Source organism: Anopheles merus, chromosome 3R, assembly GCF_017562075.2.
Source record: "Anopheles merus strain MAF chromosome 3R, AmerM5.1, whole genome shotgun sequence".
Taxonomy (NCBI): domain Eukaryota; kingdom Metazoa; phylum Arthropoda; class Insecta; order Diptera; family Culicidae; genus Anopheles; species Anopheles merus.
Genome location: NC_054084.1, coordinates 2,051,721 through 2,075,677, shown reverse-complemented (window position 1 = coordinate 2,075,677; position 23,957 = coordinate 2,051,721). Strand labels below are relative to the sequence as shown.

The following is a 23,957-nucleotide window of genomic DNA, read 5'->3' as shown; positions in this document are numbered from 1 at the left end:
CTGTTGCTTGGATAACGAAATCAACGCAGCCGCGATAAGATCGCGCATACATCGAAGGTCAGAGCAGCGCGGTTCGTGGTGCGTTCATGGCTCCCATGAGATGACCTCATAATAGAGCTCCAGACGTGCGTTAGAGGAAAAACAGGCGGGCACGGCGGGAGAACCGTCCCAAAACACGCAACATTCTATACACGCCGCTCGATACAGCCCCCTCTAATTCCGAATGTGGTGAAAATGTTTCCGTGAATTCCGGCAACCGGTTCGGCGCGCACACTCGCCGAATTTGGTAACCGCAGAACGCCTTCTTGCGTTTGCTTCACTCCCATCTCCCATGGTATGGAGCTTTTTCTTCCTCGGCTTCTTCGGCATGGGTCGGACGATTCGCGCAAAACTTCAACCATCTGATTTGCCATTTTAAATGTGTCTCTAGCGTTTTTTTTTTTGCTGTTGTTCTACGCACACGCGTGCAAAAACCCCTGGAGAAGACTGAGCTGAGCAGAAGAAGGCATAGAAACCACACAGACACACTGCGAGCCACATTCGTCTTCCTAGGAGGCAATTCGGAACACCACATTGTGGGTGAATCGAAGAATCTGTTAGTCTCGCTGGGGTCAGTGTTATGCTGCGGAGTTAAAATAGAGCCTCATCTGCATATCGGCTGGTTGAATATTTAAAAACAAGACTGTTTCGTAATTTAATTATTCTTGTTTGCTGAGAAGGAAACGACAGTTATTTATCAACTCACAGCTAATGCATCATTAAATCCAACCGAACCACGGATCAATCGACCAACGCAAAGCCCCCCCCATAATCATAAAATCAGCAGACCGTTTGCCGAAGCCGACCAAGCAAGCCGAGTGGTGTCTCATCGATGACGGTAATCTTTCTCCGGGGACATAAAGTTGAAGTGTCACTTAAGGATTCGCAACTTAGAGGCTGAAAATTGGTATCTATTATGGAATTTTATTGCTCTCTCCCTCGGCATCGTTATTGTTGAATAACGAAATGACAATAGTACTCGTGCATAATGGCAGATTTATTTTACTGAATACCATTAAAAAACCACAACTCCTCGACCATACCGATCTCAACCCCAACGTTTTACTCCGTGACTCACGAGCGCTTTATTGGCCGATCTGTTCCAGCCGTCATCGATGAATGGACGCTGGAGCCTCCATTGAGAGATTTGTACGTTCAGGAAGTTCAGTTGCAGCAGACACGTAACATCCGCCATTCTTGCTAACGCTGGCGCTGTTTCAAAACATGCACCGTTAAACGGTTGTGTCAAGGTTTTGTTTCACTTTGTTGCTGCGTCGATTTCAGGACGTGTTATCAGACACACACACACACACACGCAAAAAAGGGGCCAGCAGTGGCGGGTGGCGTTCTGTGGCGCGACTATCGTACCTCGAGACGGGGCGTCGTATCAATGTTATGTAAACACGGTCGTGCCCCGTTATCAGCTATCGGGTAATGAATGGAAAATTAAATATAACATTTGATGTCATCAGCGCACGGGAAACATAAATTAGCTCATTTGCTCACGTCCCGACCGTGGCAAAAGTTCAACGAGAATCGCAAATGCTTGGGTCGCTTGCTTGCTTGCTTGCTTTGGACTTAAATGGGCAACGGCAAAACAAAAAGAAACGCATTCAGCTGCATTTGCTTTCGTTCTGGCATGTAGCAGAGTTCAACAATGATTGCCCTTACGATCAATTTGAGCCTAAAGGCAGTGCTGTTATCGATCGATTAACCTACTGCGCTGCGATTCGTCTCGATGCTCGATGGCAACATTGTAAACTTCCCCGTTTCGTTTTGAGCTGCAATATCTGACTCTGCTAACAAAGCGGTATAGGAAACGTTTCGTTTTGACACTTACACCATATGCTAAGGAACGTTCCAACGTTCTCCCGATCGATCGATTGATCGCACGTTTGCTTCCTTGTTTCGTCGATCCACGCTTCCCACAGGCACGCTTTCTAACCATCTGATCAAACTGACGAAATATGGTCGAACGGACAAGTACCTCTATTGCCAGCGCTCGATCAACGGACCCGAAGTACCGCTGCATGACATGTGCCGTGCAATTGCCCCCCCCCCCCCCATTTCACAATTCTTCACCTCGTGTATCGATCTACCTGGGCAATATGGTCAGCCACGGAAGGGTCGGTCGTTGGGTCGAAAGATGATCACCGTTGGCCCACCGCAGCACCGCAGCGCGCACGATTTGCTTGCGGATTAATCGCGACCGCGCGATTTGCATCCCGCGAATTGGCGTGCCTCCGCCCTGTGTGGACGAAATTCTGCGAAGTGCCGGGTGCCTTCCACACTGCACAATGCCCGCCGGCCAGGGTTCGCCTGGGCTGTAATTGCTCAATTTTCACTGGAACACCGGAGCCGACTCGTCCGGCACACTTCCTCCCGGCGAGGCGGCGTCGCGTAATGCCTAGGCTCGCGGGGTAAAGCAACCGACACCGGCCGATTTCTAACAAATCGGAACCATGCAACGAAACTACCAAGAACATACGCTAGGACACGGTAGGAGGGAATTGAACTCCAGAATAGAATTCTTACACATCCACTGCCAGCCAACGGCATTTAGCTTACATTTCTGGCCAACATTTCCGTTCAGTGTCCCAGTTGACTCCTCCAACGGTGACTCCACACGCTTGGGGACCATGCCCCGGTTGGAGTTTACCAAAACAAGTAACTCGATACGGTGGTGCGGGCTCGTCCACTGTTTCTAATGTCCCCCGATTCAAACTTGCACGGTGTCAACAGCTATGCTGCCTTCATCAGTGGGCCAGGGCGGTACTGGCGGATGGCGTACAACACGTTGTACAACAAATGAGAAAGTCACGCTTTGCGGAACAACACTCGTAAATGTGGCTCGGGTCCAATGTTTCCGCCGTGAATAGACCCACCGCGATGGGCCATGGCGTTCCCTTCCCACCCCGTAGGGGCATTGCGGGATCGCGGCAGGATCCGGATGCTAGTTGTCGATAAATCATGTTGTCGCTTGGCTATGCCCGATGTCCGACGGATCGGAACCGTCGACCAATTTGAACATCGAACGCAATTAAACCGTTTTACCGTTCCATTTCGCTGTCGTGGTAGTAGAATGTGTATTCGAAACCTTTTTTTATTGTTACAGCGCCAAACGGTGACTAATTAAGACCCCGAAAAAAAACGCTGACTGCATGTTTTTATTTCCTTCAGTGGAATTGGGAACCCATCGGGTGGCAAATAGACGACACACGATTCTTTATTGATTCCGTTCGGTGATTTCTTTTTTGACTACTTGGTATTATGGAACCCAAGTTTGAATTTCCGAATGCCGAATGCGATAAAACTGTCACAAACATTTGGGCCCGAGTGCATGTGTCTAATGAAATTAATACCAATGGCAGACGATCCTTTCCCCAGAGTAGCGATCGGTTTGTGCAAACGTTTCCAACTGCTATCTATCTCATTGGAGCGCTGAAAATTAAACTCCAACTGGCGGGATGTCTGCTCCACTGCTCACTTTCGATCTTTCGAAGACAAAACAAACTCATCGGCTCCGGACATTGAAAACGGATCGCGTAACAAAACCGCTCGCGTCGATGTTTGTTTTATGACACAAACCGGTGCCACTTTGCTGATCGTTACTGAAAATTATGAAAAACGATTTCACAATACTTACAGCAACTTCGACAGCTACTCGACGAGAAACGATAGGGTGATAGAGCAGTTACTGGGACGAATGTGACATGATAGCTGACAATGTCTTCACACTGACATTAAACATACCACTGTGAATTCTTGCTCCCGAGAGCATCTTTAAGTGGGACATGAAAAGGGTAAAATAACGAACTAAACTCTGTGATCAAACTAAGAGCCTAAAAGATCCACCACAGAGTGGTAGATAATTAAAGCTGTAACATTCCTTCAACTTGCTGTGATGGGTCAGAATGCAAACAAGTTGTCGTAGACAAATCGGACGCTCTACACTAACATGCTTCCCAACACGCCATAAACATTCGGCAAGGGAGCGAGGGAAGCATTTGGAGAAAGCGAGAGAGAGAAAGAGATCACTCACGCTCATGTGCATATTCTAAAAAGCTTTTTGAAGTTCGGACGCATGGTAAACGTGCCGAAAAGACGCGCCCGATTGCCTGATTGCCCTCCGGTCGGGCCACGAAACAGATGTTCCTGTTTTGCCGACATCAATCAAACCAGCTACCGTCGTTTGCTGCACTGTCGCTACCGTTTGGTGGCCTCCCTGATGCTACAGCAAGGATGGGAAGAGACGGTGAACCTCCGGTCTAGAGAAAACCACGGATGAAATGAAAACAAACGTGACATACACACACATACACTCTGTTCTTATGTTAGAGCGGGAACCTGGCGTTAGAGTCTACCAGAACCTGGGAGTTTGTGTTTTTTCGGGACATTAAACACACCCTAGCCGCGGCGGTGGTTGTGGCGAGCTGCTGCATAAGGTGGTCTTGACGGCTCGACTCTCGGATGGTGCAGTTTATGCTGTGCCGACGATATTTATAGGAACAGCGTGCTCTTCGCGCTCGCACGAGGATCGATGATCTGCACCCCGTCACTAGATGGAATAATAATAATAAAACGTAAGCCGAATCTTGCGCCCGCGAGACTGACCGGCCGTCTGGGTTGGGTTGGGTTGGCTTCGGCCGTCCGGTGGCAAATGTAACAATCACAACACACTCTCGCTCGCTTGCTCCAACAGACAGTGAGCAGACACATCCATGACACATTCGTATGACTGATTAATAGGCATAGCCGGCTACCGGTTCTGAGGATGCCGTAAATTCTTCCCTTCTTGGGGCTCTCCGGCTCCCTGAGTTCCCTGAGCTGCCAACTGCATTCTGGGGCCGCACGAGTTCTCAAGGGACATCATGGGAGGGAAAAGTCGATAAATTATGGCGATCGTTATCGCGGGTGGTGTGTGCATTCGGTCCAAATGGACTGTAAATTGGGTTTATCGCACTGCTGGGGGAAGCAGCAACTTCCATGGTCCACGTGCCGTTTTGTTTCACGATCTTGTTCTTGTCATCCGAGAGTTGCTTTTTTTGTCCACATTTTCTGCGAGATCAAACGGTCAGGCCGATAAATTATTGTCACCCTGCGTACCATGGGCTGAGAAGTCAATCTGGGCTGAGCCGCACTGGGAGCCGTTTCGGGATGACTTCCAGGCTTCCTCCTGCGTTGCGTGCGTGAAACATGCAGATAATCCGAGCGTAATGACGTGCCATAAATTGATGGCTCGTGTTGTAAATTGTCACCACGATGTGTGCCGTGTGTTTGTGCGATGAGTGTTGCTAATGCATACAAATAATCAAACAAGATGGTTATCGCTAAAACATGGCGAGAGAAAAATGGTCTTGTTGTTGTTCATAGATCTCAGTTAATAGTTTCAATAATACGTGTTAATTGGATGGAAAGACTAGGATTTAGTAGAATAGTTCTGCAACTGTTGCTTCGTGTTTACATTTTTGTTGTATAATTTTGAAGTTCCACAGCTATAAAGCTACAAAAGAAAAGATGATCATATGTCAATGCTTACGCATCATATTACAATCATCAAAAAGTGCAACTATTTTCATTGTTTAGAACTAGCCATACGATCCATCTTGTCGCTCCAATCCAAGCGCCAAGATGATCTCAAAGTCTATTTTTAAGCCAGGAAATATTTCCTTTTCGTAGGAAACCTGCAGTAATCACTTAATAATGGCACGATTTACCCCACCACAGTCTCACACACTATCAAATGACTCCACTTCCATCTATTCCGGGAATGCAAACAACCGTAAATCTTCACGAATTGGCGCCCCAATAAAAGTTACACCTTCGTTAGATTGGGCTCTCTTCTTTTCCCTGCAAAAAAGTTTGTTTAGACCTTGTTGTAGGCCCACTTGCGAGTGTGCGTGTGTCTTGCCTGTTTTTCCTTTTCGAGCGATGATGTAACTTAATTCGGAATAGCAAAACAATTCCAATCACTTCTTGCTGAGGGTGTAGCACCAAAAACCAGCTATAAACTAATCTGCCTCTACCTGGGTGGGAAACAGAGCGTTCAATCCGTGTGTGTGTGCTAAGATGCCTGGTTTAGCTTATCTAATCCTTTTCGCGAAGGTGTTAATGGCGATGTTGAACTGCGATAGCTTTTGATATCGTGCTACAGATCTAAGCATACACGGCCTTCACACACGATCGATCCGCATCTCCCGGTGCGATGTGCGAATCGTTTAATTATATTCCACCCTGCACCGTACCCCGAACCGGTGTCCGATGTTCCTGCCCCCCGAAGATCGTCCGTGTGCAGTGTTTGGCGGACCTCCCGTGAACTCGATACAACATTTTCACAGCATGAATATTTACTTTACCGCCAGTCTCCACCGCACTCCGACGATCGGGGCAAAGTGGGTGCAATGTAATAGAAATTTCGCCACATTACTCATAATGTGTTTATGCATAAGTAAGTTTCCATGTTACCCTTCCGTGGCCGGCCTGTGGCACGCTACAAGAATGCTTTTCCCGTTCATTAGGAAAGATCGCACCGACGCTGCCCTCCCTCGTCAGCTATGCTAATGGGGGTCGCCGCCACCGGGTGCGGAGTTATATCCGATGCCAACGTTGCGCTGCGGTCGTGATTTTACTCAGCAGTGGTTGAGATAAATTAGAAACAGTGTTAACTGATTGGCAGATCAGAATGCGTACTGTGGTGAGAAAGACAACTTCACCGGTTTTTACTGCAGAACTATCATAACTTTTGTACATTCACCGTGTATTGTAAAGCGAACATATATTTTTGGAGTAAAACATGTTCTTTACGGTACTACCAATTACTCTCTATAAATAATGGAAAATCAAATATTTGAGTTACAGCAACATGTCAGTGCATAAATCAACCAGATTTATGGCATAATTTGACACTGTCCAAAGAGTTCCTCTGTTCCTTTACTGTCGAACGGCTCGCTTCCCATTTCACCGTTGCATTCCATAACATTTCGTAAAAGTGGGTAACATTCTTGCCTGGAGTAAAATTTTGATAGCGACAACAGAATGGCCTGAAAAACGATGCCGATCAGCCTTCTCCAACATTCCCACCACGCTCCTGCAACGAACTGTCAAGATTTATGAGAAAATTGCAGTCTTCGCCAAGCACGTGTGTTATCGTGTGATCGCTTGGATCGTATCGATCGAGGTCCGCCGAAAAGAAAGGGAACATCCCGTTGACACAACGTCACAAGAGCTACAAAAAAACGACGTGGAACCCAGAATGGGTCCAGTTTGGAAATCACTTCGATCACTTTCTTCACAAGGAAGAGATCGTTTAGACGCAATAGCTGGGATGAGGAGTGGGAGATCAAGAGTGGGGCGTACCCAATTAAGCAGCACTTATTAAGCGACCAACGTTCTCTCGTGAAGGGACACACCGGGACTGAGATTCCTTACCACTGTTTCCAGGAAACTGTGCTTTTCTTTTCGCAAAACAACCATTCCATCTCTTTGCACAATCGATCGATCTTCATCAGGCAGACGCGTGTGCGTGCGAGCCCATGCCGAGCGAGTACAGTGAAAGATCGTGAGTCATTCACGATTCCCCGAAATGAGGGAAAAAGCGAAAGGTTGGGAAACATACACGAACCGCTCTAAACTTTCTATGTTTATCATACTATTACGGCCCTAAACTAAACACTTCTTGATGAGTTTGATTCCCGTGTGTAGTCTGTCTTCGCTGCTTTCAAAACGATACGACCGCCGATTCAGCCACTTGATCTGGTTTCAATGTTTCATCTGCTGCTTAACATCCACTTGTTGTGTAGAATCTTACTCAATCAACTTTTCGTTCTCATTTTCCTTCGTTTCTCTACAGGTTGCAATTGCCATCCGAAGGGATCCCTTGGCCAAGGCTGCAATCAAAAGACGGGCCAGTGCTACTGCAAACCAAACATCGAGGGCCGTCAGTGTAATCTCTGCCGGAAGGGCTACTGGGATCTGAATTCCGGTAACGGATGCATACCGTGTTCTTGCGACACGAACGGCAGTGAGCTGGAAGGTTGTGATCTGCACACGGGACAGTGCTTCTGCAAGACGGGCGTCACGGGCACCAGTTGCGATCGGTGTGATGTTGGGTTTTACGGCTTCAGTGCACAAGGATGCAAGCGTAAGTACTCATACTCAAAGAGAGTTTGAGAATTTGTTGCAGTAAAACATTTACTCTACTTGCAGGTTGTGACGTATGTTCCAGTGCGGCGTATGTCTGTGATCCTGATACCGGGCGCTGTATCTGTCCGGCCAACAGCCAGGGGCCAGAGTGTCGCTCGTGCATTGCCAACACCTGGGGCAATGAGTTCCAGAAGGGCTGCAAGCACTGTGCCTGTGACATAGTCGGCTCGATCGGACAGTCTTGCGACAGAGAAACGGGACAGTGTAGCTGCAAGGAAGGATACACTGGTCGGCAGTGTAATGAGTGCGCTCTGGGCTACTACGGCTATCCAACGTGCCATCGGTGTGCGTGTGACGAACGGGGTACACTGCCGAGCCATAATGGGACCGTTTTCCCCTGCGATCGTAACGGCCAGTGCCAGTGCAAGGAAATGGTGTACGGAAAGCGGTGCGATATCTGTCGGCAGGGTACGTTCGGTTTGGCCGCATTCCACCCGGAAGGATGTACTCGATGTTTCTGCTTCGGCAGAGCTAGTGAATGTACGCAAAGCGATCATTCGTGGGGCCAGGTGCGGTTGGCAGGATCACGTAACCTAAGTGTGGAGTACCTGGAGCGACAAGATGGTCACACTGAGGTGGATTACGTCGTGATACTGCAGCTGGAAGGCACGCAGATGCACCGGGAAGATGTGAACATTACCAGCATGAACAATCTCGAGCTAATACCGAGCTCCTCCGGCAATGTGTCGATCGGAGCGTACGCCACGTTTCGATATCCGCTGTACTTCCAGCTCCCACCTCAGTTTCTGGGCGATCGTACCGCCAGCTATGGTGGACTGCTTAATTTCACTCTGATCACAGACGGAGCGACCATCAACATTCCCGAACCATCGTTACGCCAGTTTCCACTGGTACAGCTACACACGCACGAAAATCTGGTGCTAGATTTCTACGAGCAAACGATCCGCTACGGACAGCCGGTAGAGTCACACTCGGTGCGCTTGCTGGGAAGTCTTTGGCGTAATCACTACGATGGTGCTTGGGCGAATCGAACCATTCTGATGACGGCATTGCAAAACGTCCGGCATATCTTTGTGCGAGGCACAACCACGATGGACTTTCAGCAAGTTGTGTGAGTGTGTGATTTGTGTTTTAACGTTTGCAGTTGACTAAAGGACTAACCGTGGATATTTCATACCATTACAGACTTACAAATGTGACACTTGACACGGGAATCTTTGTAGCAGGAGCTGAGAACAACCATGCTTATGGAGTGGAGCGTTGCAGCTGTACTCCCAAATACAGTGGATTGTCGTGTCAGAATCCGGGCCCGGGCTACTATCGTCATCGATTGCCGATCGTCGACTTGGAGTGGGCAACCATAGATGATATGATCGGCAAGGTGGTGCCTTGTGGATGCAATGGACGTAGTGAGGAGTGTGATCCAGAAACGGGAGTTTGCTTGGTAAGTTGCGAAGTCACGGTCTTCTTAGAGCAGTTTGTTAAACATTCTTATCCCCTCTAGAACTGTCGCAACAACACAGGAGGTGAGCACTGTGAACGATGCGCGGAGGGATTCTACGGTGACCCTAACCTTGGCCAATGTTCGCCCTGTCCGTGTCCCGAGACGCGGAAAAACTTTGCCCGTGGTTGTACGGTGCGAGGTAGCGATGTGCATTGCATCTGTAAAACGGGCTATACCGGCGCACTGTGTGATAGTTGCATGCGGGGATACTTTGGCCATCCTCATCTGGACAATGGACACTGCGAGGCGTGTGAATGTAATCGGGAGGGCAGTATGTCCGATGAGTGTGACCATTTCACGGGCGAGTGTCACTGTCGTCCGGGGATAACTGGCAGAAAGTGTGATCGTTGCGAACAGCCCAAGCATATCGTGCAGGACTACCGGTGCAAGAGTAAGCATTTCGAAACGTTTTGGTAAATCTCTATGACATTTCATGATTACATTTGTTTCAGTTTGCGATAACTGCACCATTACACTGATCGATGACTTTGAAATACTGGCTAGTCGATTGGCAGAGGAAACGGCTCACATCGATCGCAACGGCATACCGGCCCCGTGGGTGAAGCTCACGAAATATGAAGCGAAAACGCGCAAACTGTCCAACCGAGTAGCTCGACTGCTTGAAGCGGAAGATATGGCGAAAAAGTTTATGGCCGATTTTGCGGAGCCGCTTACGCGCAATGCAACACGGCTTACGAAACGGCTGCAGAAGATGGACAACCGTCTGACAGCGCGCGAAGAGGAAATCAACAAGTGTAATGAGCGTGCTAACGATTTGTTTGAAGAAATTAACGCGATAGACGGTGATCTGAGGAACACAATCCAAATACTTAAGAACTACGGAGTTGGTGATCATCATATAAAACTGCCACTTGCAGTCAAAGAAGCAAAAGATCTTCTGGCAGACATACGCGATCGCGCCGAGGCGGTAGAATTCGATGATACAGTGCTGGAGTGTGCCAACAAGCAGTTCGATCACTGGTCCAATGTTTCGAAAAAAGTTGAACGGCAAGCAAGACGATTGGATGATTTGAAGTTCGAGATCGAACAGATACACCACAAAGCAGATCATCTGCAGAACTACACCGTACAGGTGTTTCGTCACGTGCAAGAGACGGAGGTCTATCAGACCACCAATCAGAAGCACTTTGACAAAGCTCGTGCTGCGTATGAGAAAGCGCTGGAAGATGAAGCAGAAGTTATGAAACTGCTCGACACCAACATAATGGCCGATACGGATGTTACGTTGGAACAGCTTGGAGATAACTACGATCAACTGGAAAAGGATAACCGTACGTTACAATTCTTGTTGGACGGGTTGAGTGATGCAACGGAAGACTTGATCCGGGAGAAGAGTATTTTGCTCGAGACACAGATCCCGCAAGCGCTTCGACACGCGGAGCAGCTGAAGGCGAAAGCGGACCATATTAAGAACAAGTTCCAAACGACCGAAGACGCATCGGCCAAAGCTATGAAGGCGAGTCAAGCGTACGAGAACATTATATCTGCAATTGTTTCTGCGCAGTCCAGTGCCGACAATGCGACCAGCATGGTTGAGAAGGCCGATCAGCTGATACATCCACTGCACGACGTTACAATCAGTGATCAGAGCCGGAAGGCGCTGGGAGTGTCTACGAATCTGACTAGCCGTGCGAATAAAGAACTCAACAAGGCTGTTGGTAAGTAGAAACCAATGTTTTTGTATTATATTTAGAGCGATCAATATGCATCTTCTATGATTGTAGCGCTGAACGAAACGATGATCCAGAAGGAGAAGAGTGTCCAAAGCCTTAAGGATCAGATATGGCAGACGGCGATCAAGAACAACAATCTCATGGACGAGCTGGGCAAGGTGGAGCGCGGTGAAACGATGAAAACAGTGCAATCCGATCTGGACCGTTCGAGCATCGTGTCTGAGCAGATGAAGTTCGTCCGCCAAGATGCGATCAATCTCAACAGTGACGTTTACAAGCTGAAACTGAAGCTGAAATCGCTCGAACCGGAGTGGGACACCAAGTTCGGAATGGCCGAAGAGAACGTATCGCAAACGTTTGGCAACATTCGCAAGGCAAAGGACAAGCTGAACGGCATCGAAGCACTTGGCAAGATACAGGATGAACGGTTCCAGGCGTGGAATCAATCGTTTTCGGGAAAGTTGCAGCAGTTGCGCGATCAGATAGCACTTGCAAAGCATGCTGCGGAGGGCGTAAGTGACACAAACCATGAGCTTTAACGCATGATCGTGATTCTAAAGTCTAATTCTCTTTCCAAAATAGATCCGAGTGTCGATGGAATCAGCGGACCAATGTATACGTTCGTACGCACCAGCCACCTTTGGACCTTCCACAACCAATCGGATCGTAATGTCGATCGCACTGACGAATCCAAAGGTTCAGAACTCACCACTGGCATATATTGAAGGGGATGATCGTCGTTTCATAGCGCTCGAGCTGAGACAGCGCAAGATTCGTATGCTTTGGAGCTTGGACGGTGAATCAGTCACAACCATGACCCATCCCCAGGAGATCGAGGTGCGTGATCTGAAGAATGATGCGGCCTGGTACTTCATTGATGCAACGCGTACCTTCAACGTGGGAACGCTCAACGTGCGGCACATGCTGCCGGCCGGTGTCCTGAGCAATGCACGTCCTGTGACCGGTGCAAGCAGTCCAGCGTATTCCACGATCAACATTGGACCGAGCAGACGTATCTGGGTTGGCGGTATACCGGATGATCTACGTGTGCCGGAGCTAGAGCCGAGTCAAGGATTGGGTGTGGCCGTCAGCCAACTTTACGTCGATCAACGGCAGCTTGGACTGTGGCACTTTACCAGCTCCAGTGGCAAGTGTGCGGGAGCTATGCTGGGGCCGCAGGAGGTTGCCAGCTCTACCAACGAGCGAAACTTTAACGGCAATGGATATGCGGTGCTGCAGCACACGGGCCGTCTAAATAAGGTGGAATTCAGTTTGAGTCTTAGCTTCAAAACGCTCGATGAGGATGCACTCATCTTCTTGGCATTGGATGAGAAGAATGTAAGTAATCGTGTAAAAACTCCCATTGGATTCTTTTTAACGCATATTTACTCTTCTTTTAGAATCGATCAGTATCGCTTACACTCTATCAAGGCCGTTTGGTGTTCCGTGTGGACTACGGTGATGATGCACGACTTGAGATCAATACCACCAAACGATACAACACAGGCCGGTGGGTCGTTGTCGAAGCATCCCGTCAATACCGTAAATCTCGAACGGACGAAGGTGTGCTGAAGGTGGACGGGTTGGACAATATTCTCGGTTCACCCACGAAACCGATCGGTGCCTCGATGCTGCCAGTTCTCAGCGACAAGTACTATCTGGGAGGAGTTCCTCCTGGATTCAAAACGGGCACCACCAAAGCACCCGGAGCAGATCACGCATTCCTAGGCTGTGTGAAGGGCCTGCAGATTAGTGGCACTTCTTACGATCCTCTCGACAGTACGACACACTTTGGCATTGAGACATCCTGCGATAGTACGATCGTGAAGGCAGGCTTTTTCGGCGACGGTTACGTCGAGTTCCCGTCGTTCCCGCTGAAGAAGCGAGCCAACTTTGGATTCGTGTTCCGTACCATGGAGCCAGATGCGCTGCTGCTTCTGTCTGCGTATCCGAGCAGAATTCACGACGATTACGACGCGAAGGATACGTTTGGGAACTATTCCGTGTTCTTGTCCGAGGGTCGTCTTCATCTGTGGATGGATGCTGGCACTGGGCGGGTAGAGCTGACTTCGAACGGTACACTGAACGATGGCGAGTATCATGTGCTTGCGGTCGTCAAACAGGGCCGTCATGTGGAGTTGCGAATCGACGACAAGCTCCAGATGTCTCGAACACTGCAATCCTCGCTGGTGAACATGCCGGGCGAAAGCGGAGGCCTGTACATCGGTGGTGTACCGTACGATCCGGCGTTCGCATCGCTGGCGAAGGTGTTCGACGGTTTGAAGGGTGTCGTCGCGAACGTGGTGTTCAACAATCAAACGCTTTCGTTCGGGCAAGCGCTTAACTTTACCGACGTTCAGATGGGTCGTACCGGACCGCCCATGGGTAGTCAGGGACTGTACACGGCACTCATGAAAACGGAACCAATCGGAAGGAGTTTCAAGGCAGCGCCGGAAGGTTGCCATCGTGTAAGTAGCTGGCGGTTAGGGAGCAGATAGACGTAAACACTCCTATTTTAAGCTTCCTTTTGGTCACTTTTAACATGCTCTTGGAGCGGAGTGCCTCTGGGTCTCTGTAGCAAGTGCTTTAGATTAAGACATTGATCGTTGTATTACAAAGCAAATACTTTATCTCACATTTAACCTTTCTGTACTTACAGAGTGTTGAAAATGCTACTAACTCAAAGGAAGAAGCAGACGATTGTTAAACACTAAACACACGCTGGAAATGGGTTTCATAGTGTAGCGTAGTTCGTTGATAGCAGTGGTAGTACTGTGACTGCTATTTTAGGTTTAAGCATTTAATTAATTGGTGAACGGTTGGCTTATGTTAGTGTATCTTAGTTTTTTTTTTTTGCATGATCAAAGTGGATGTCAGGACAATAAGGAAACACAATGGGATGTAGAGCTTCGAAGGGATAGAGTAGGGGTAATTTTAGTCTAGTGTGGTGTAGAATTAATACTGATGAATAGTATAAACACGACTACGAAGCACAGAACTCTAATCAACCATCATCGCCATCGATTTACTAACCGGGCTATATTAATCCCCATGCCGACATTACACATTTTGCACTGCTTAAGACACGCTTTTCCGTGAGTCTCGTACCCCCGTTCGGAAGGTAATTTCGAAGCTGGTGCTATCACAATCCGTTTGCTAGTCAGTGCAGAGTTGTTTCACGCAGATGATAAGTTATCATTCGGTTTGATTGCAGGTCGGAAGCTACTCGTACGAACCGAATGCGTTCAAGTACGGTGACAAACCGCAAAGCTATTCCGTGGTGACGGTCCAGTCGAGAAACATGTGGCAGCGTAATTTCGACATCGAGTTCGACTTCCGGACGTTCTATCCGAATGGCATTTTGTTCGTGGCGTTGGTAAGTTTGCTGGCTATGACAATACAAATAGTGATGATGCAAATCACACTCATTGTCTTCCTCTCCATTCCTTCAGGGAACCAAAGAGAAAGCGAAACACTTCATCATGCTGTCGCTGAAGGATGGCTTCCTCAAGCTGACCGTGCGAGGCCGCAAACGCGAACAGCTCCTACTGCCACCGAAGCTGAACGATGGCCAGTGGTACCGCGTGACGCTGAGCAGCGTGAAGAAGAAGGCCAAACTGAGCGTACAGGTCGGCAGCGGACACTCCTCGGCGCAACTGAAACTACCAAAGAAACTGAACGCGGCCAGCACGCTGCACGTCGGTGGACTGCCGGACGAGGTGCCGATACTGCCCCGGGAGCTACAACCTCGGCCGGAAGCGTTCAAGGGCTGCCTGCGGAAGTTTGTGGTGAACAATAACACGCAGGACCTGGCACGGCCCGGGCGACATCTACACGTGGGCCAGTGCTTCCCGCGCATCGAGCGTGGTTCCTACTTCCCCGGAGATGCGTACGCCATTTACAGTGAGTTGGTTTTTGCAGGATGGTGTAGTGCTTCCTACTTGATTGATAACCCACCCTTTGCTTTGCTTTTGAAGAACGCAACTTCAACGTAGGAAAGTTTGTGGAGATTGAGCTGGAGGTTCGGACGTCGGAAATGAACGGAATTCTCATGAGTGTAGCCGACCAGATCAATGGTTTCCCCGCACTATCGTTAGAGATCTCCAATGGAAATGTAAGTAAACTTTCTGAAGAGATAATGGAATCGTTATTAACAACATGATCTTCGTCTCCAGATAATCCTTTCGGTGGACAATGGTGACGGTAATCCGACGCGTCTGTCCACATCGCTGCCCTCCAAGTACACACTTTGCGATAACCGGTGGCACAACATCTCGGCACTGTACGAGGATCATCAGATGGCGTTGCGGGTGAACGAGTTCCCTCCTTCGTTGCTGTTGCCCCACGGAACGAACGGATTTGGACGGGTCAACACGAAGGCTCCATTGTACATTGGTGGTCTTCCAGGTAAGAGCAGATCCAGGGTCAGATTTCATCATGAGCGTTTGAATTTACGTCATTTTTCTCGTTCAAATTTTCGTTTAGATGCGGCTTCCAGCGGCACACTGCTGATGAGGGAAAACTTTAAGGGATGCATCCGGAACATCGTCATCCGCAACGAGCGCAAAGATTGGACGGACATGGACGATCTGCACAACGTGCTGCTGAGCGAATGTCTAGCGGTGAACTAGCGCAACCGTCCCTCGCGCACGCGCACTGTACATAGCCATTACGATTCAATACGCTTAGACGAAGGTGTTCCAACGGTATATAGGGATGTAAGTAGTTGAGGAGGAGGTACAGATAGCGACGAGGTACTACTGTTTTTCCAGTAAGTTCCGCAATGAATCCGGATGAACGGTTAAGCCAAATATACAGTCTGAGACTCACTCGTCTGCGCGAAGCCGTGTAGCAGTGACGCCTCAACACGATAAACCTGATCATCCGGATGGTGCCGATGGTTTTTGAGTGGAGTAGGATAACGTACGTTTTGTAAGCTAGCAGATAGGTAGCCCACCTAACTTATGGACCTAATTTGTATTTATTACGCCCGAGAGTGCTGTCTCTCGTGCATAGAGTCTCTATTTATTCTCGATAGAACCACGATTCCAAGGAAAAGCAGAAACACACAAACTACACGTTCGATAAGATGCCATAAGAGAGAAAAGGGGGCGATCGAGTAAAGGATACAATGTATTAAAGAAATGTTAATCGAACACTGCCCTCCTCTTCGAACTGGAGGTTTAACGTTTAGAAAAGCGCGGGATGAGGAGAACTTAACTCTAAGCACAACCGAACGACTAGCCGAATGTAGTGGTGATACTGCTGTCACACTTAACTAACAACATCGTGTATCATGTAAGACGAAAACGAAACTGGTTTTTGCGAGTTGAAAAACTACGGCCCGTATGTGCACGATGGCCAGCCAGCCAATTGCATACGGGCCGCGAGCACAAACTGACCCCCGTAGATCCGTAGCATCGCGGTATTACAATAAAACCGTTCTCCTAACCACCTCCTTCCTTCCAGCGGGAGGGTGAGTACGTGAATGTCTCCAACAAGCATTAGTGTGTGTTGCCGATTGTTTTTCCTCTTATCCGAAGCAAAGTACGAAATGAATGAAGAAAGTGCAAACTAATGAATGGCGATTTCTGCTTCGGTGCGATTCTGCGCGAAGTAATTGGATGAGAGGAATGGGGGGGAATGGTACTACGCCGGACTAATGGTGATGGCCTTCGTGTAACCTGTTTCGACTTAACCGTGCTCGTGCCGTTAGACAGTGGGATATGCAACTGTTTAGTATTTAATTTAATTTTTGTTTCATATTCCTGCGCTTTACAAAATCCGATTTGTTCTAAAACGCCTAAAAGTATGCAATCGCGTAGCAAACCGCTTGAAGCTACACATTTTGCACAAACATTACGATAATTTGCGAACTAAAATTACAACAAAAATCAAGTTTAAATCAACAATTCTACATCATACATGAATAATGCATTTCATTGTATTAAATTACAACAATGCGATACATTTTGACCATTTCCACCTGCACAACCAATGTGCTCAACTCGCCGCAACCTCAAGGGCAATAGTACCGGTTGGCGGGTGGCGGCAGATTGCAACCATCGAAAAGCCTTCCTTATGGCACCGGTTCCATACACGTGCATTACCTTCTTGCCTCCATCGCCTCTAACTGTTCTTTTTTGCGCCTAATTCCCCTGCTTCGCTCTTTCTCTCTCTCTTTCTCTCACCGTTTCGTGTGCCCCTTAATGGCCTCGCGCGTACCTTATTGGTTCTATTTCTACCGGGCACGTTTTGCTGGCCTTAAGCCCTGTAGCACCGTACGACGCCGGAGCTTGCAAGGTGGCGCGTTTTGGTGTGACACACGCCTTGCCTGCATACGTGACAGGGCGCGCGAGGCGACCACAGTACGCATCAGGAGCCCAATGGATCCTGGATGTCTGGAGGCTCATCTCGATACCGCGATTCGAACCGACCAGCAGTAGCGAGATCGAAAGTTTAATTTCCTACACTGGATTAGTGCCACTGTGTGTGTGTGTGTGTGTGTGTGCGAGTGTGGTGCATCAGAGTGTAGGAGATTCATAGTTCGGTGTCGTGATTTTGCATTGTTTGCCCAATAGATGAGTGTATCTGTGTGTGGCGCGTGTGTACGGAAGCTTCATGAATCCTAAGAGCGACGACGAGGAAACGCCGGTGAGCAGATACGGGCAGGTTTGCAGCTTCCTGTTTCACCTGAAAGTGAGTAAGGTTGCGGGGTCGGCCGGTGGGGTGGCGGGCGTCAGTTACAACAAGCCAGAAACGCCACGCCGTTTCAATAACACAGCACGCAATCAATCGATGTAAACAACGAATGTGATGTCACGGTTCGTGATGCTGAGCGAAACGTGATGTTTGTGCGGCGTGCATATCTGCCCATTTCGAGTGATCCCGCTGCCCGTCCTGTCTAATAATCCAAGGCTCTCGAGGATGAGATCGCCGCACAAGGTGATCGTTAGGTACTGCTGTTAGGGAAGGGCACTTCCTCATGGTGACGAGTGCCGCTGTACGGAGATAGAGAGAGAGAGATATGTCATTAGAGTGATGTGTTTATTGCCAAACCGGTGATCACAGTAGCCAGGAATGGTAGTGGTGCTGTTTGTTTGCGCACCACGGCGATGTTGGCCGCAACGGTATCGATCCAGGCCTGCTGAGAATAGCGATGTTTGGCGCTAAGACGCTTGACACGTGCTGGCCAGTGGGAAAGGAAGCTATTTCTAGAGTGTAAACAAAGAGCGAAATATAAATAGAAACAATCACTTTTCAATAATATTGCACTCTTGATCTTGTTGTTGTTATGGGCATTTCAATATGAAGAATTGCAATTAAAATCTTCAATGACCGATTCCTTGACTGCTTTTCATCTCCACCTCCCATTCCAGGTATTGATGGGATACGCCGTCTACAACTACTTCTCGCAACACTTTGTGACCGTGTTCTTGCGCCGTCTCTTCTGCCCAGTAGTGGTAAGTCCTTAAACTCCAAATGACCACACGGTCAGCAACTCTCCGCCTTTGTTGCCGACTTTTGCACACACACACAATATCGTCCTTGTCCGGGCAGCTTTCCCGCGGGGACGGTTTATCGCGTAGGTGAAACACAACCGGCAAATCGAAATTGACCTGCCCAACCTGCCACGCACGCATCGCAACCGATCGAAGAAAGATGATTTATTCTGACATTGGCGGCCAGCGGCAGAGCAAGCGAACCGTAAACCGTGGCCTTCGGTGAGGCCGCATCGCCGCGCGCGGTGCGCTTCATCCTCTCACTCCCTGTCCACTGAGTGCCCGGTAGGTCGGTGGTTGGGTAGATAGTGAACAGCGTGCTTTGTCACACTCTGGGTTCGATTTCTGCTTCCCCCTCGAGTCAAGTCATTCCTGGTTCCGGCAGTGTACTTTCTTCCCACCCGCAACCTGACTCCAAAGCGAACAACCCTCGCCAAGGACCTGTGGGGGGGTGGAAAACTTGTCTCGCTCTTTCACAAACCAAAAGGCCGCCCTGCTCGTTCAAGGCATTACACAAGTTTCCCCATTCACAAATCAAAACTTTTCAACCCATTTCAGTGCTCGGGCAGCACTGAAATGCTTGGTTGCGAAATGCCGCCGCAAAAATAGCACCAACCAATAGCAAAAGTTCCTTCTTCTAACCCTTTAGGGCAACACAAGGCAACTACAAAAAAAAAGTGGTGCAATATTATGACAACGAAAAGAAAGAGCTGCTAATGATCAGGAAATGAGTTGAAAGCGATTCCATTGTATTTGTGTCTCGCCGCGCCGTGTTCTGTTCCACGGTCAATTGTGCTTAATGTGGGGGAAAAAAGTATGCAAATGATTATTTATTGCATGCCGGATCTTCACGTTGATAGAGATGTCAGGTCGAGATCCGTGCCCATATTGGATTGAAAGTGGAATAAATTAACGAGTCGTGGCAAAAATGCGCATTTTACACTGCTTTATCCGCGCGTTTACAACTTGTGCAAAGGCGTGATAATAAAGACGTGACAACGGGAGAAATTAATTTTTCATATCCCAACACTTCAAATTAGCAAAATGGTTTGGATTTGTCAAAAGATCGAGGCCTTTGCTCTCCAAAGGTTAAAGCAGCAACACAAAAATGTCAATGAAACCGCCGTTGTTGTTGGTCCGCGAACAACTCCGAAACCGCCCTCTCGGAACAGAACCACAACAACATTTGGCCAAAAAGTTTGTCATTAAAAAAAGTTAGCCATCGTTTAGCTTCGCAGTTTAATGTTTTACTTTGAAAAGCTAGCTCGTTCTCCCTAGAACAGGGCCGAAAACACGGATCGAAGAACCTCACCGTAAGCCCGAGCCATCATTTTTCGGACAATAACAACGCAGAACGGTACAAACTTCATGTTTTGAGTTGACGGTTTTGTATCTATTTTTGTGTGAGCTGTGAGTGGAAAAGGAAGAGGAATGGAAAGTAGTTAATTTGTTTACAACATTATTGATTACACCACGGACACGGACGCTACACTACTCCACTGATTAGGCTTCGGGAGGACAACAAGCGGGCTTTCAGTCGGGTTGGCACCCGCACGCGAGATTCAAAACCGATTTAATTGACCAATCGCGCCAAGTTCTTTGATGTACATGGGGCATTTAGCACATCAAACAAGCCAGCAAACCACTTTCTTTTTCAAACACACGATCCTGACCATTGCCAACTTGCTCTCCAAAATCAACACGAGGGCGGCCTCTCCTCGGGCATCATCAAACGCGCACCGCGCACGTGGAAGCACCACCCCCCCTCTATGCAATTAATCTGCCTTTTACGCTAATTAATCACATCTGCTTTTCTACCGTGGCCATATTGAGTTGCGATCGGAGCTCTTCACCAACCCGTCCGGAACACCAACCGGATGCTCTCTTCCGGAATCGTTCCGGAGCAACTTCCGACTGAGCGGGGCTGCTCCGATCGCGATCGAGATCGAAAGCAGAGAAGATGCGTCTCGTAGGCGCTGATTTTGGATCGCAAAACTTTCGATTTCACGATCACAACAAACTCGTTATCGATCGATCGAGCGCTGGGATTGGAGCAAGTTGTTGTTGATTGCTAGCGCGATGCGTCTCTATGGCAACGAACAGATTGCTTTCGTGGCGGGAACACATTTTGTGGTTTAAATCCCTTATGTAGAGTAGTTAAATAATATTAGTTCTCAAATCCAATCGATTTTTTTAATGAGATACAAAAAATACTTTGACTTTGATGGAATGAATTCAATGAATAAACGTTCATTAACCATCTCAGAATACATTAAAACAAGCGTTCTTGATCGTGTACCATCGAAATGCCCCAGACAATAATGCAATAACTCGTGTAATGAACTGATCAGAACGGTAAAAAGATTCCATCGACCATATAAAAATGACTTTAAAAAGCACGTCTCACGGTGCTTCCTTCACTCCTTCTATGGATCAGGTTCAGGTCCAGGTCACCGTTCACCGATTTGGTACGCGAGACAATAATAAACCACCGACCACCGATCGAAGTTAGACACACATACACACCTATCCTTGTCGGGTCGGGATTATCCTCTCCAAGGGTCGCATCTTGTCGATGAAGCACCACCCCACACACCCAGTAGCACCCAGCAGCAGGTCGATTAATCAACCGATCGGCTGTTGCAAAAGATAGTTCACCCTAACCCTCGGCCACTCCATATCGGGGGAACAGATTCGATCGAGCGTCGCGACTCCCTGTGCGCGTGAAAAATGCGTCTCAGCAGCAGCAGCAGCTTGCTCGATCGTCGTCCAAAACAAGTCGTCATCCTTCGATCACGCTTCAGTTCTCGGTGCGCTCAGTCTGTCTGTGACTTCCGCAATGCTCCTCACTTGGCTGGCCTTCACATTGACAATGTTGACCGCCGGCAGCGCGTTTTATGACCGCTGACGAAGCACCGAAGATCGTGCACGGAAACGTGAAGTGGTTGGCAGTCTCCCTAAAGTGGAGAAAATAGGGGGATAAAGAACACAAACACACACGCTTCCCACTCGTTGCTGTGATTGTTCTGTGTGTGTCACCCAAATGAAAAACGTTTCTGAACACGCCGAGGAGAGACACTTGCAGGGGCCTATCGCCTTTCGTACGGCTTCCCAAAATGCCACACTGCCCAGAAACACGCGACCACAAATGCGGTTCCCTCTCTTCCCCTGGCACACAGGTGTGCCACGCTCGGTTGACCAACTTCTCGTATCCTTTCCGCGTGGTCAACACAAACCGAGCACTTCCCTTTGGATGGCCTCATTTTCGTTTGTTCTAATTTGATTATCGATGTCGTTTGTACCCGTTGCTGGTGCAAACCCGTACCGATGTCGGATGTTTGGGAACGTTTTCGTTTCGTGACGGTGATTTGTGTGTAGGCTCTACGAGGGATGGAGGAAAGTGCCCTGTGCACACAGCGGAGTTACACGGCCAGAAACGTGTACAAAATGTGCACACGTTGGTCGGAAATGGAGCTAAATGGGACACACAAACACACAGGAAGTAGATTAGTCCTTAGGAAGTGATGTGGTTGGGGAGTTTTGAAACAAACAACAGATGGACTGCATCTCTACGGCAACACACACAAAAAGGACAATTAAAACATAAAAAGTGTAATTGAACAATCAGTTACTGCTGCTCATACGAAACACAATGACAACGATTATATCGGACAATTGCTTGTCCGTCTCTCCATTGCTTTCGTGAGCCATTGTATCGGCCCTTTTCCGTGTTGTTCTGCATGTGTACGACACGGATCAAGCGTCACCATCGCCAGGAGGCCAGCAAGCGCTAAAAGCTTAGCAGTTTATCCTGTTTAGCGACAATGAAGTCGTCGTCGCATTTCCTCGGCCCGAAAACGAGTGCCTCATTACGCAAAACTCCAGCGAACGAGCACGTTATGGTGCAGCTGACCATTTCCCATCACCTTCCTCTTTCCCCATGCATTAGCCGGTGCGCGCTGTGTGGCTTTCGTTTTGATTTGTGTGGACGTTCTTGCAATTGTGCCACGTGCAAAGGTGCACACACTCAGAAAATTCGTCCGTTCCGGAAATAGTTTTCGCTGTCATTGTTTTTTGTGTTTTTTTCTTTCTCCCACCTGTTCCAACAACAGACGGCGCCCACACACATGGCCGCAAGGAGCCATGCCGAGACGATTGTGGAGAGATTTACTTCATGCACGAATGACACGTGCAGGTGCCAAATCGGGGCTGTAGGACGGTGTTACTTCCGAGTTTTTGGGGCTAATTCTACGCACATGTTTGCGAACGTTGTACGTTCGTGTAGTCGTTTGTTTACTGCATTTGGGGCTTTCGGTTGTTAACCCTCAACTGCAAACTTCTCTCCAAACTCTTTTGCAACGAACATACGACACAGCGGAAACATGTTTCTTCACCTTTTTGGCATCGAAAAAAAAAACAACAACAAGCGAACAGTTCTTTCGATTTAAGCTTACAGTGCAGAAGTAAGTTAAAGTTTACGGCGGTTTGTGGCGGTGGGTGGGTGGGCGAGGGGTGAAATCGAATGTAAACTAAAAGCAATAAACACTCACTCCAATCGGGTTTCGTTTGTGGTACCATTTATGGCGCTGAGTGTAACGTTGGGAGAGTGCAGTACCGAACGACCGAAACGACTACCAAACTATTCAACCTTGTTCCCACTGGAAAAGGGCAATAAGGAATTTAACTTGCTCTTACTTCAGCTTCAGAAAATGAAACAATTATTCTTTGCATTTTGCTAACATTTTTAATCCATAAATTTGAATGTCTTCAAAGAGCATTTGCTGTGATACAAACAAGCAACCTTGCGACTTCGATTTGTCGCATCTATCTGAAAGTGTAGCGTCTTGCTTAAGATACACATCCACGATAGCAAAATGGAAATGAGAAATCAATGGGAATTTATTTTCGTTTTGCAATTAGTTTTAGTGCATTATTTAATGTTTATTGTGTACAATTTTTTGTTCTGAAAATGTTTCGCTGTACTACAAAACTTTAGTTATTGCTAAAAAAGCTTATGCTGAGCTATATTTATACAAGTGTGTATCGTACAACGGG

The 23,957-nt window shown here is 48.1% G+C and overlaps 2 protein-coding genes across 8 annotated transcripts in view; both read left to right on the top strand.

The window, feature by feature from the left end:
* The window catches only part of LOC121595995 (laminin subunit alpha-1), a 77,280-nt gene extending 60,378 nt beyond the window's left edge, over positions 1-16,902 (top strand). For 2 of the 3 annotated variants that reach the window (XM_041920525.1, XM_041920526.1), the window contains 13 exons: positions 7,889-8,179; positions 8,245-9,313; positions 9,388-9,646; positions 9,707-10,097; positions 10,159-11,385; positions 11,452-11,912; positions 11,983-12,738; positions 12,801-13,868; positions 14,615-14,776; positions 14,853-15,303; positions 15,378-15,514; positions 15,576-15,807; positions 15,886-16,902. In XM_041920525.1, the coding sequence (XP_041776459.1) occupies positions 7,889-8,179; positions 8,245-9,313; positions 9,388-9,646; positions 9,707-10,097; positions 10,159-11,385; positions 11,452-11,912; positions 11,983-12,738; positions 12,801-13,868; positions 14,615-14,776; positions 14,853-15,303; positions 15,378-15,514; positions 15,576-15,807; positions 15,886-16,031 (6,650 nt within the window). In that variant the 3' untranslated portion in view covers positions 16,032-16,902. Of the gene's footprint in view, positions 1-7,888; positions 8,180-8,244; positions 9,314-9,387; positions 9,647-9,706; positions 10,098-10,158; positions 11,386-11,451; positions 11,913-11,982; positions 12,739-12,800; positions 13,869-14,059; positions 14,522-14,614; positions 14,777-14,852; positions 15,304-15,377; positions 15,515-15,575; positions 15,808-15,885 lie in introns of those variants that run through there. The other variant, XR_006005228.1, reaches the window with a different exon arrangement.
* An 851-nt stretch (positions 16,903-17,753) lies between these two features.
* Positions 17,754-23,957, top strand: part of LOC121595999 (dual specificity tyrosine-phosphorylation-regulated kinase 2) — a 58,484-nt gene continuing 52,280 nt past the window's right edge. For 2 of the 5 annotated variants that reach the window (XR_006005230.1, XR_006005229.1), the window contains exons 1-2: positions 17,754-18,099; positions 18,780-18,863. Coding sequence is in view for 2 of the 5 variants with exons in the window: in XM_041920541.1 (XP_041776475.1) it covers positions 18,022-18,099; positions 18,780-18,863 (162 nt within the window). In the remaining 3 variants the exon portion in view is untranslated. The remainder of the gene's footprint in view (positions 18,100-18,779; positions 18,864-23,957) is intronic. The other 3 variants (XR_006005231.1, XM_041920535.1, XM_041920541.1) reach the window with 2 other exon arrangements.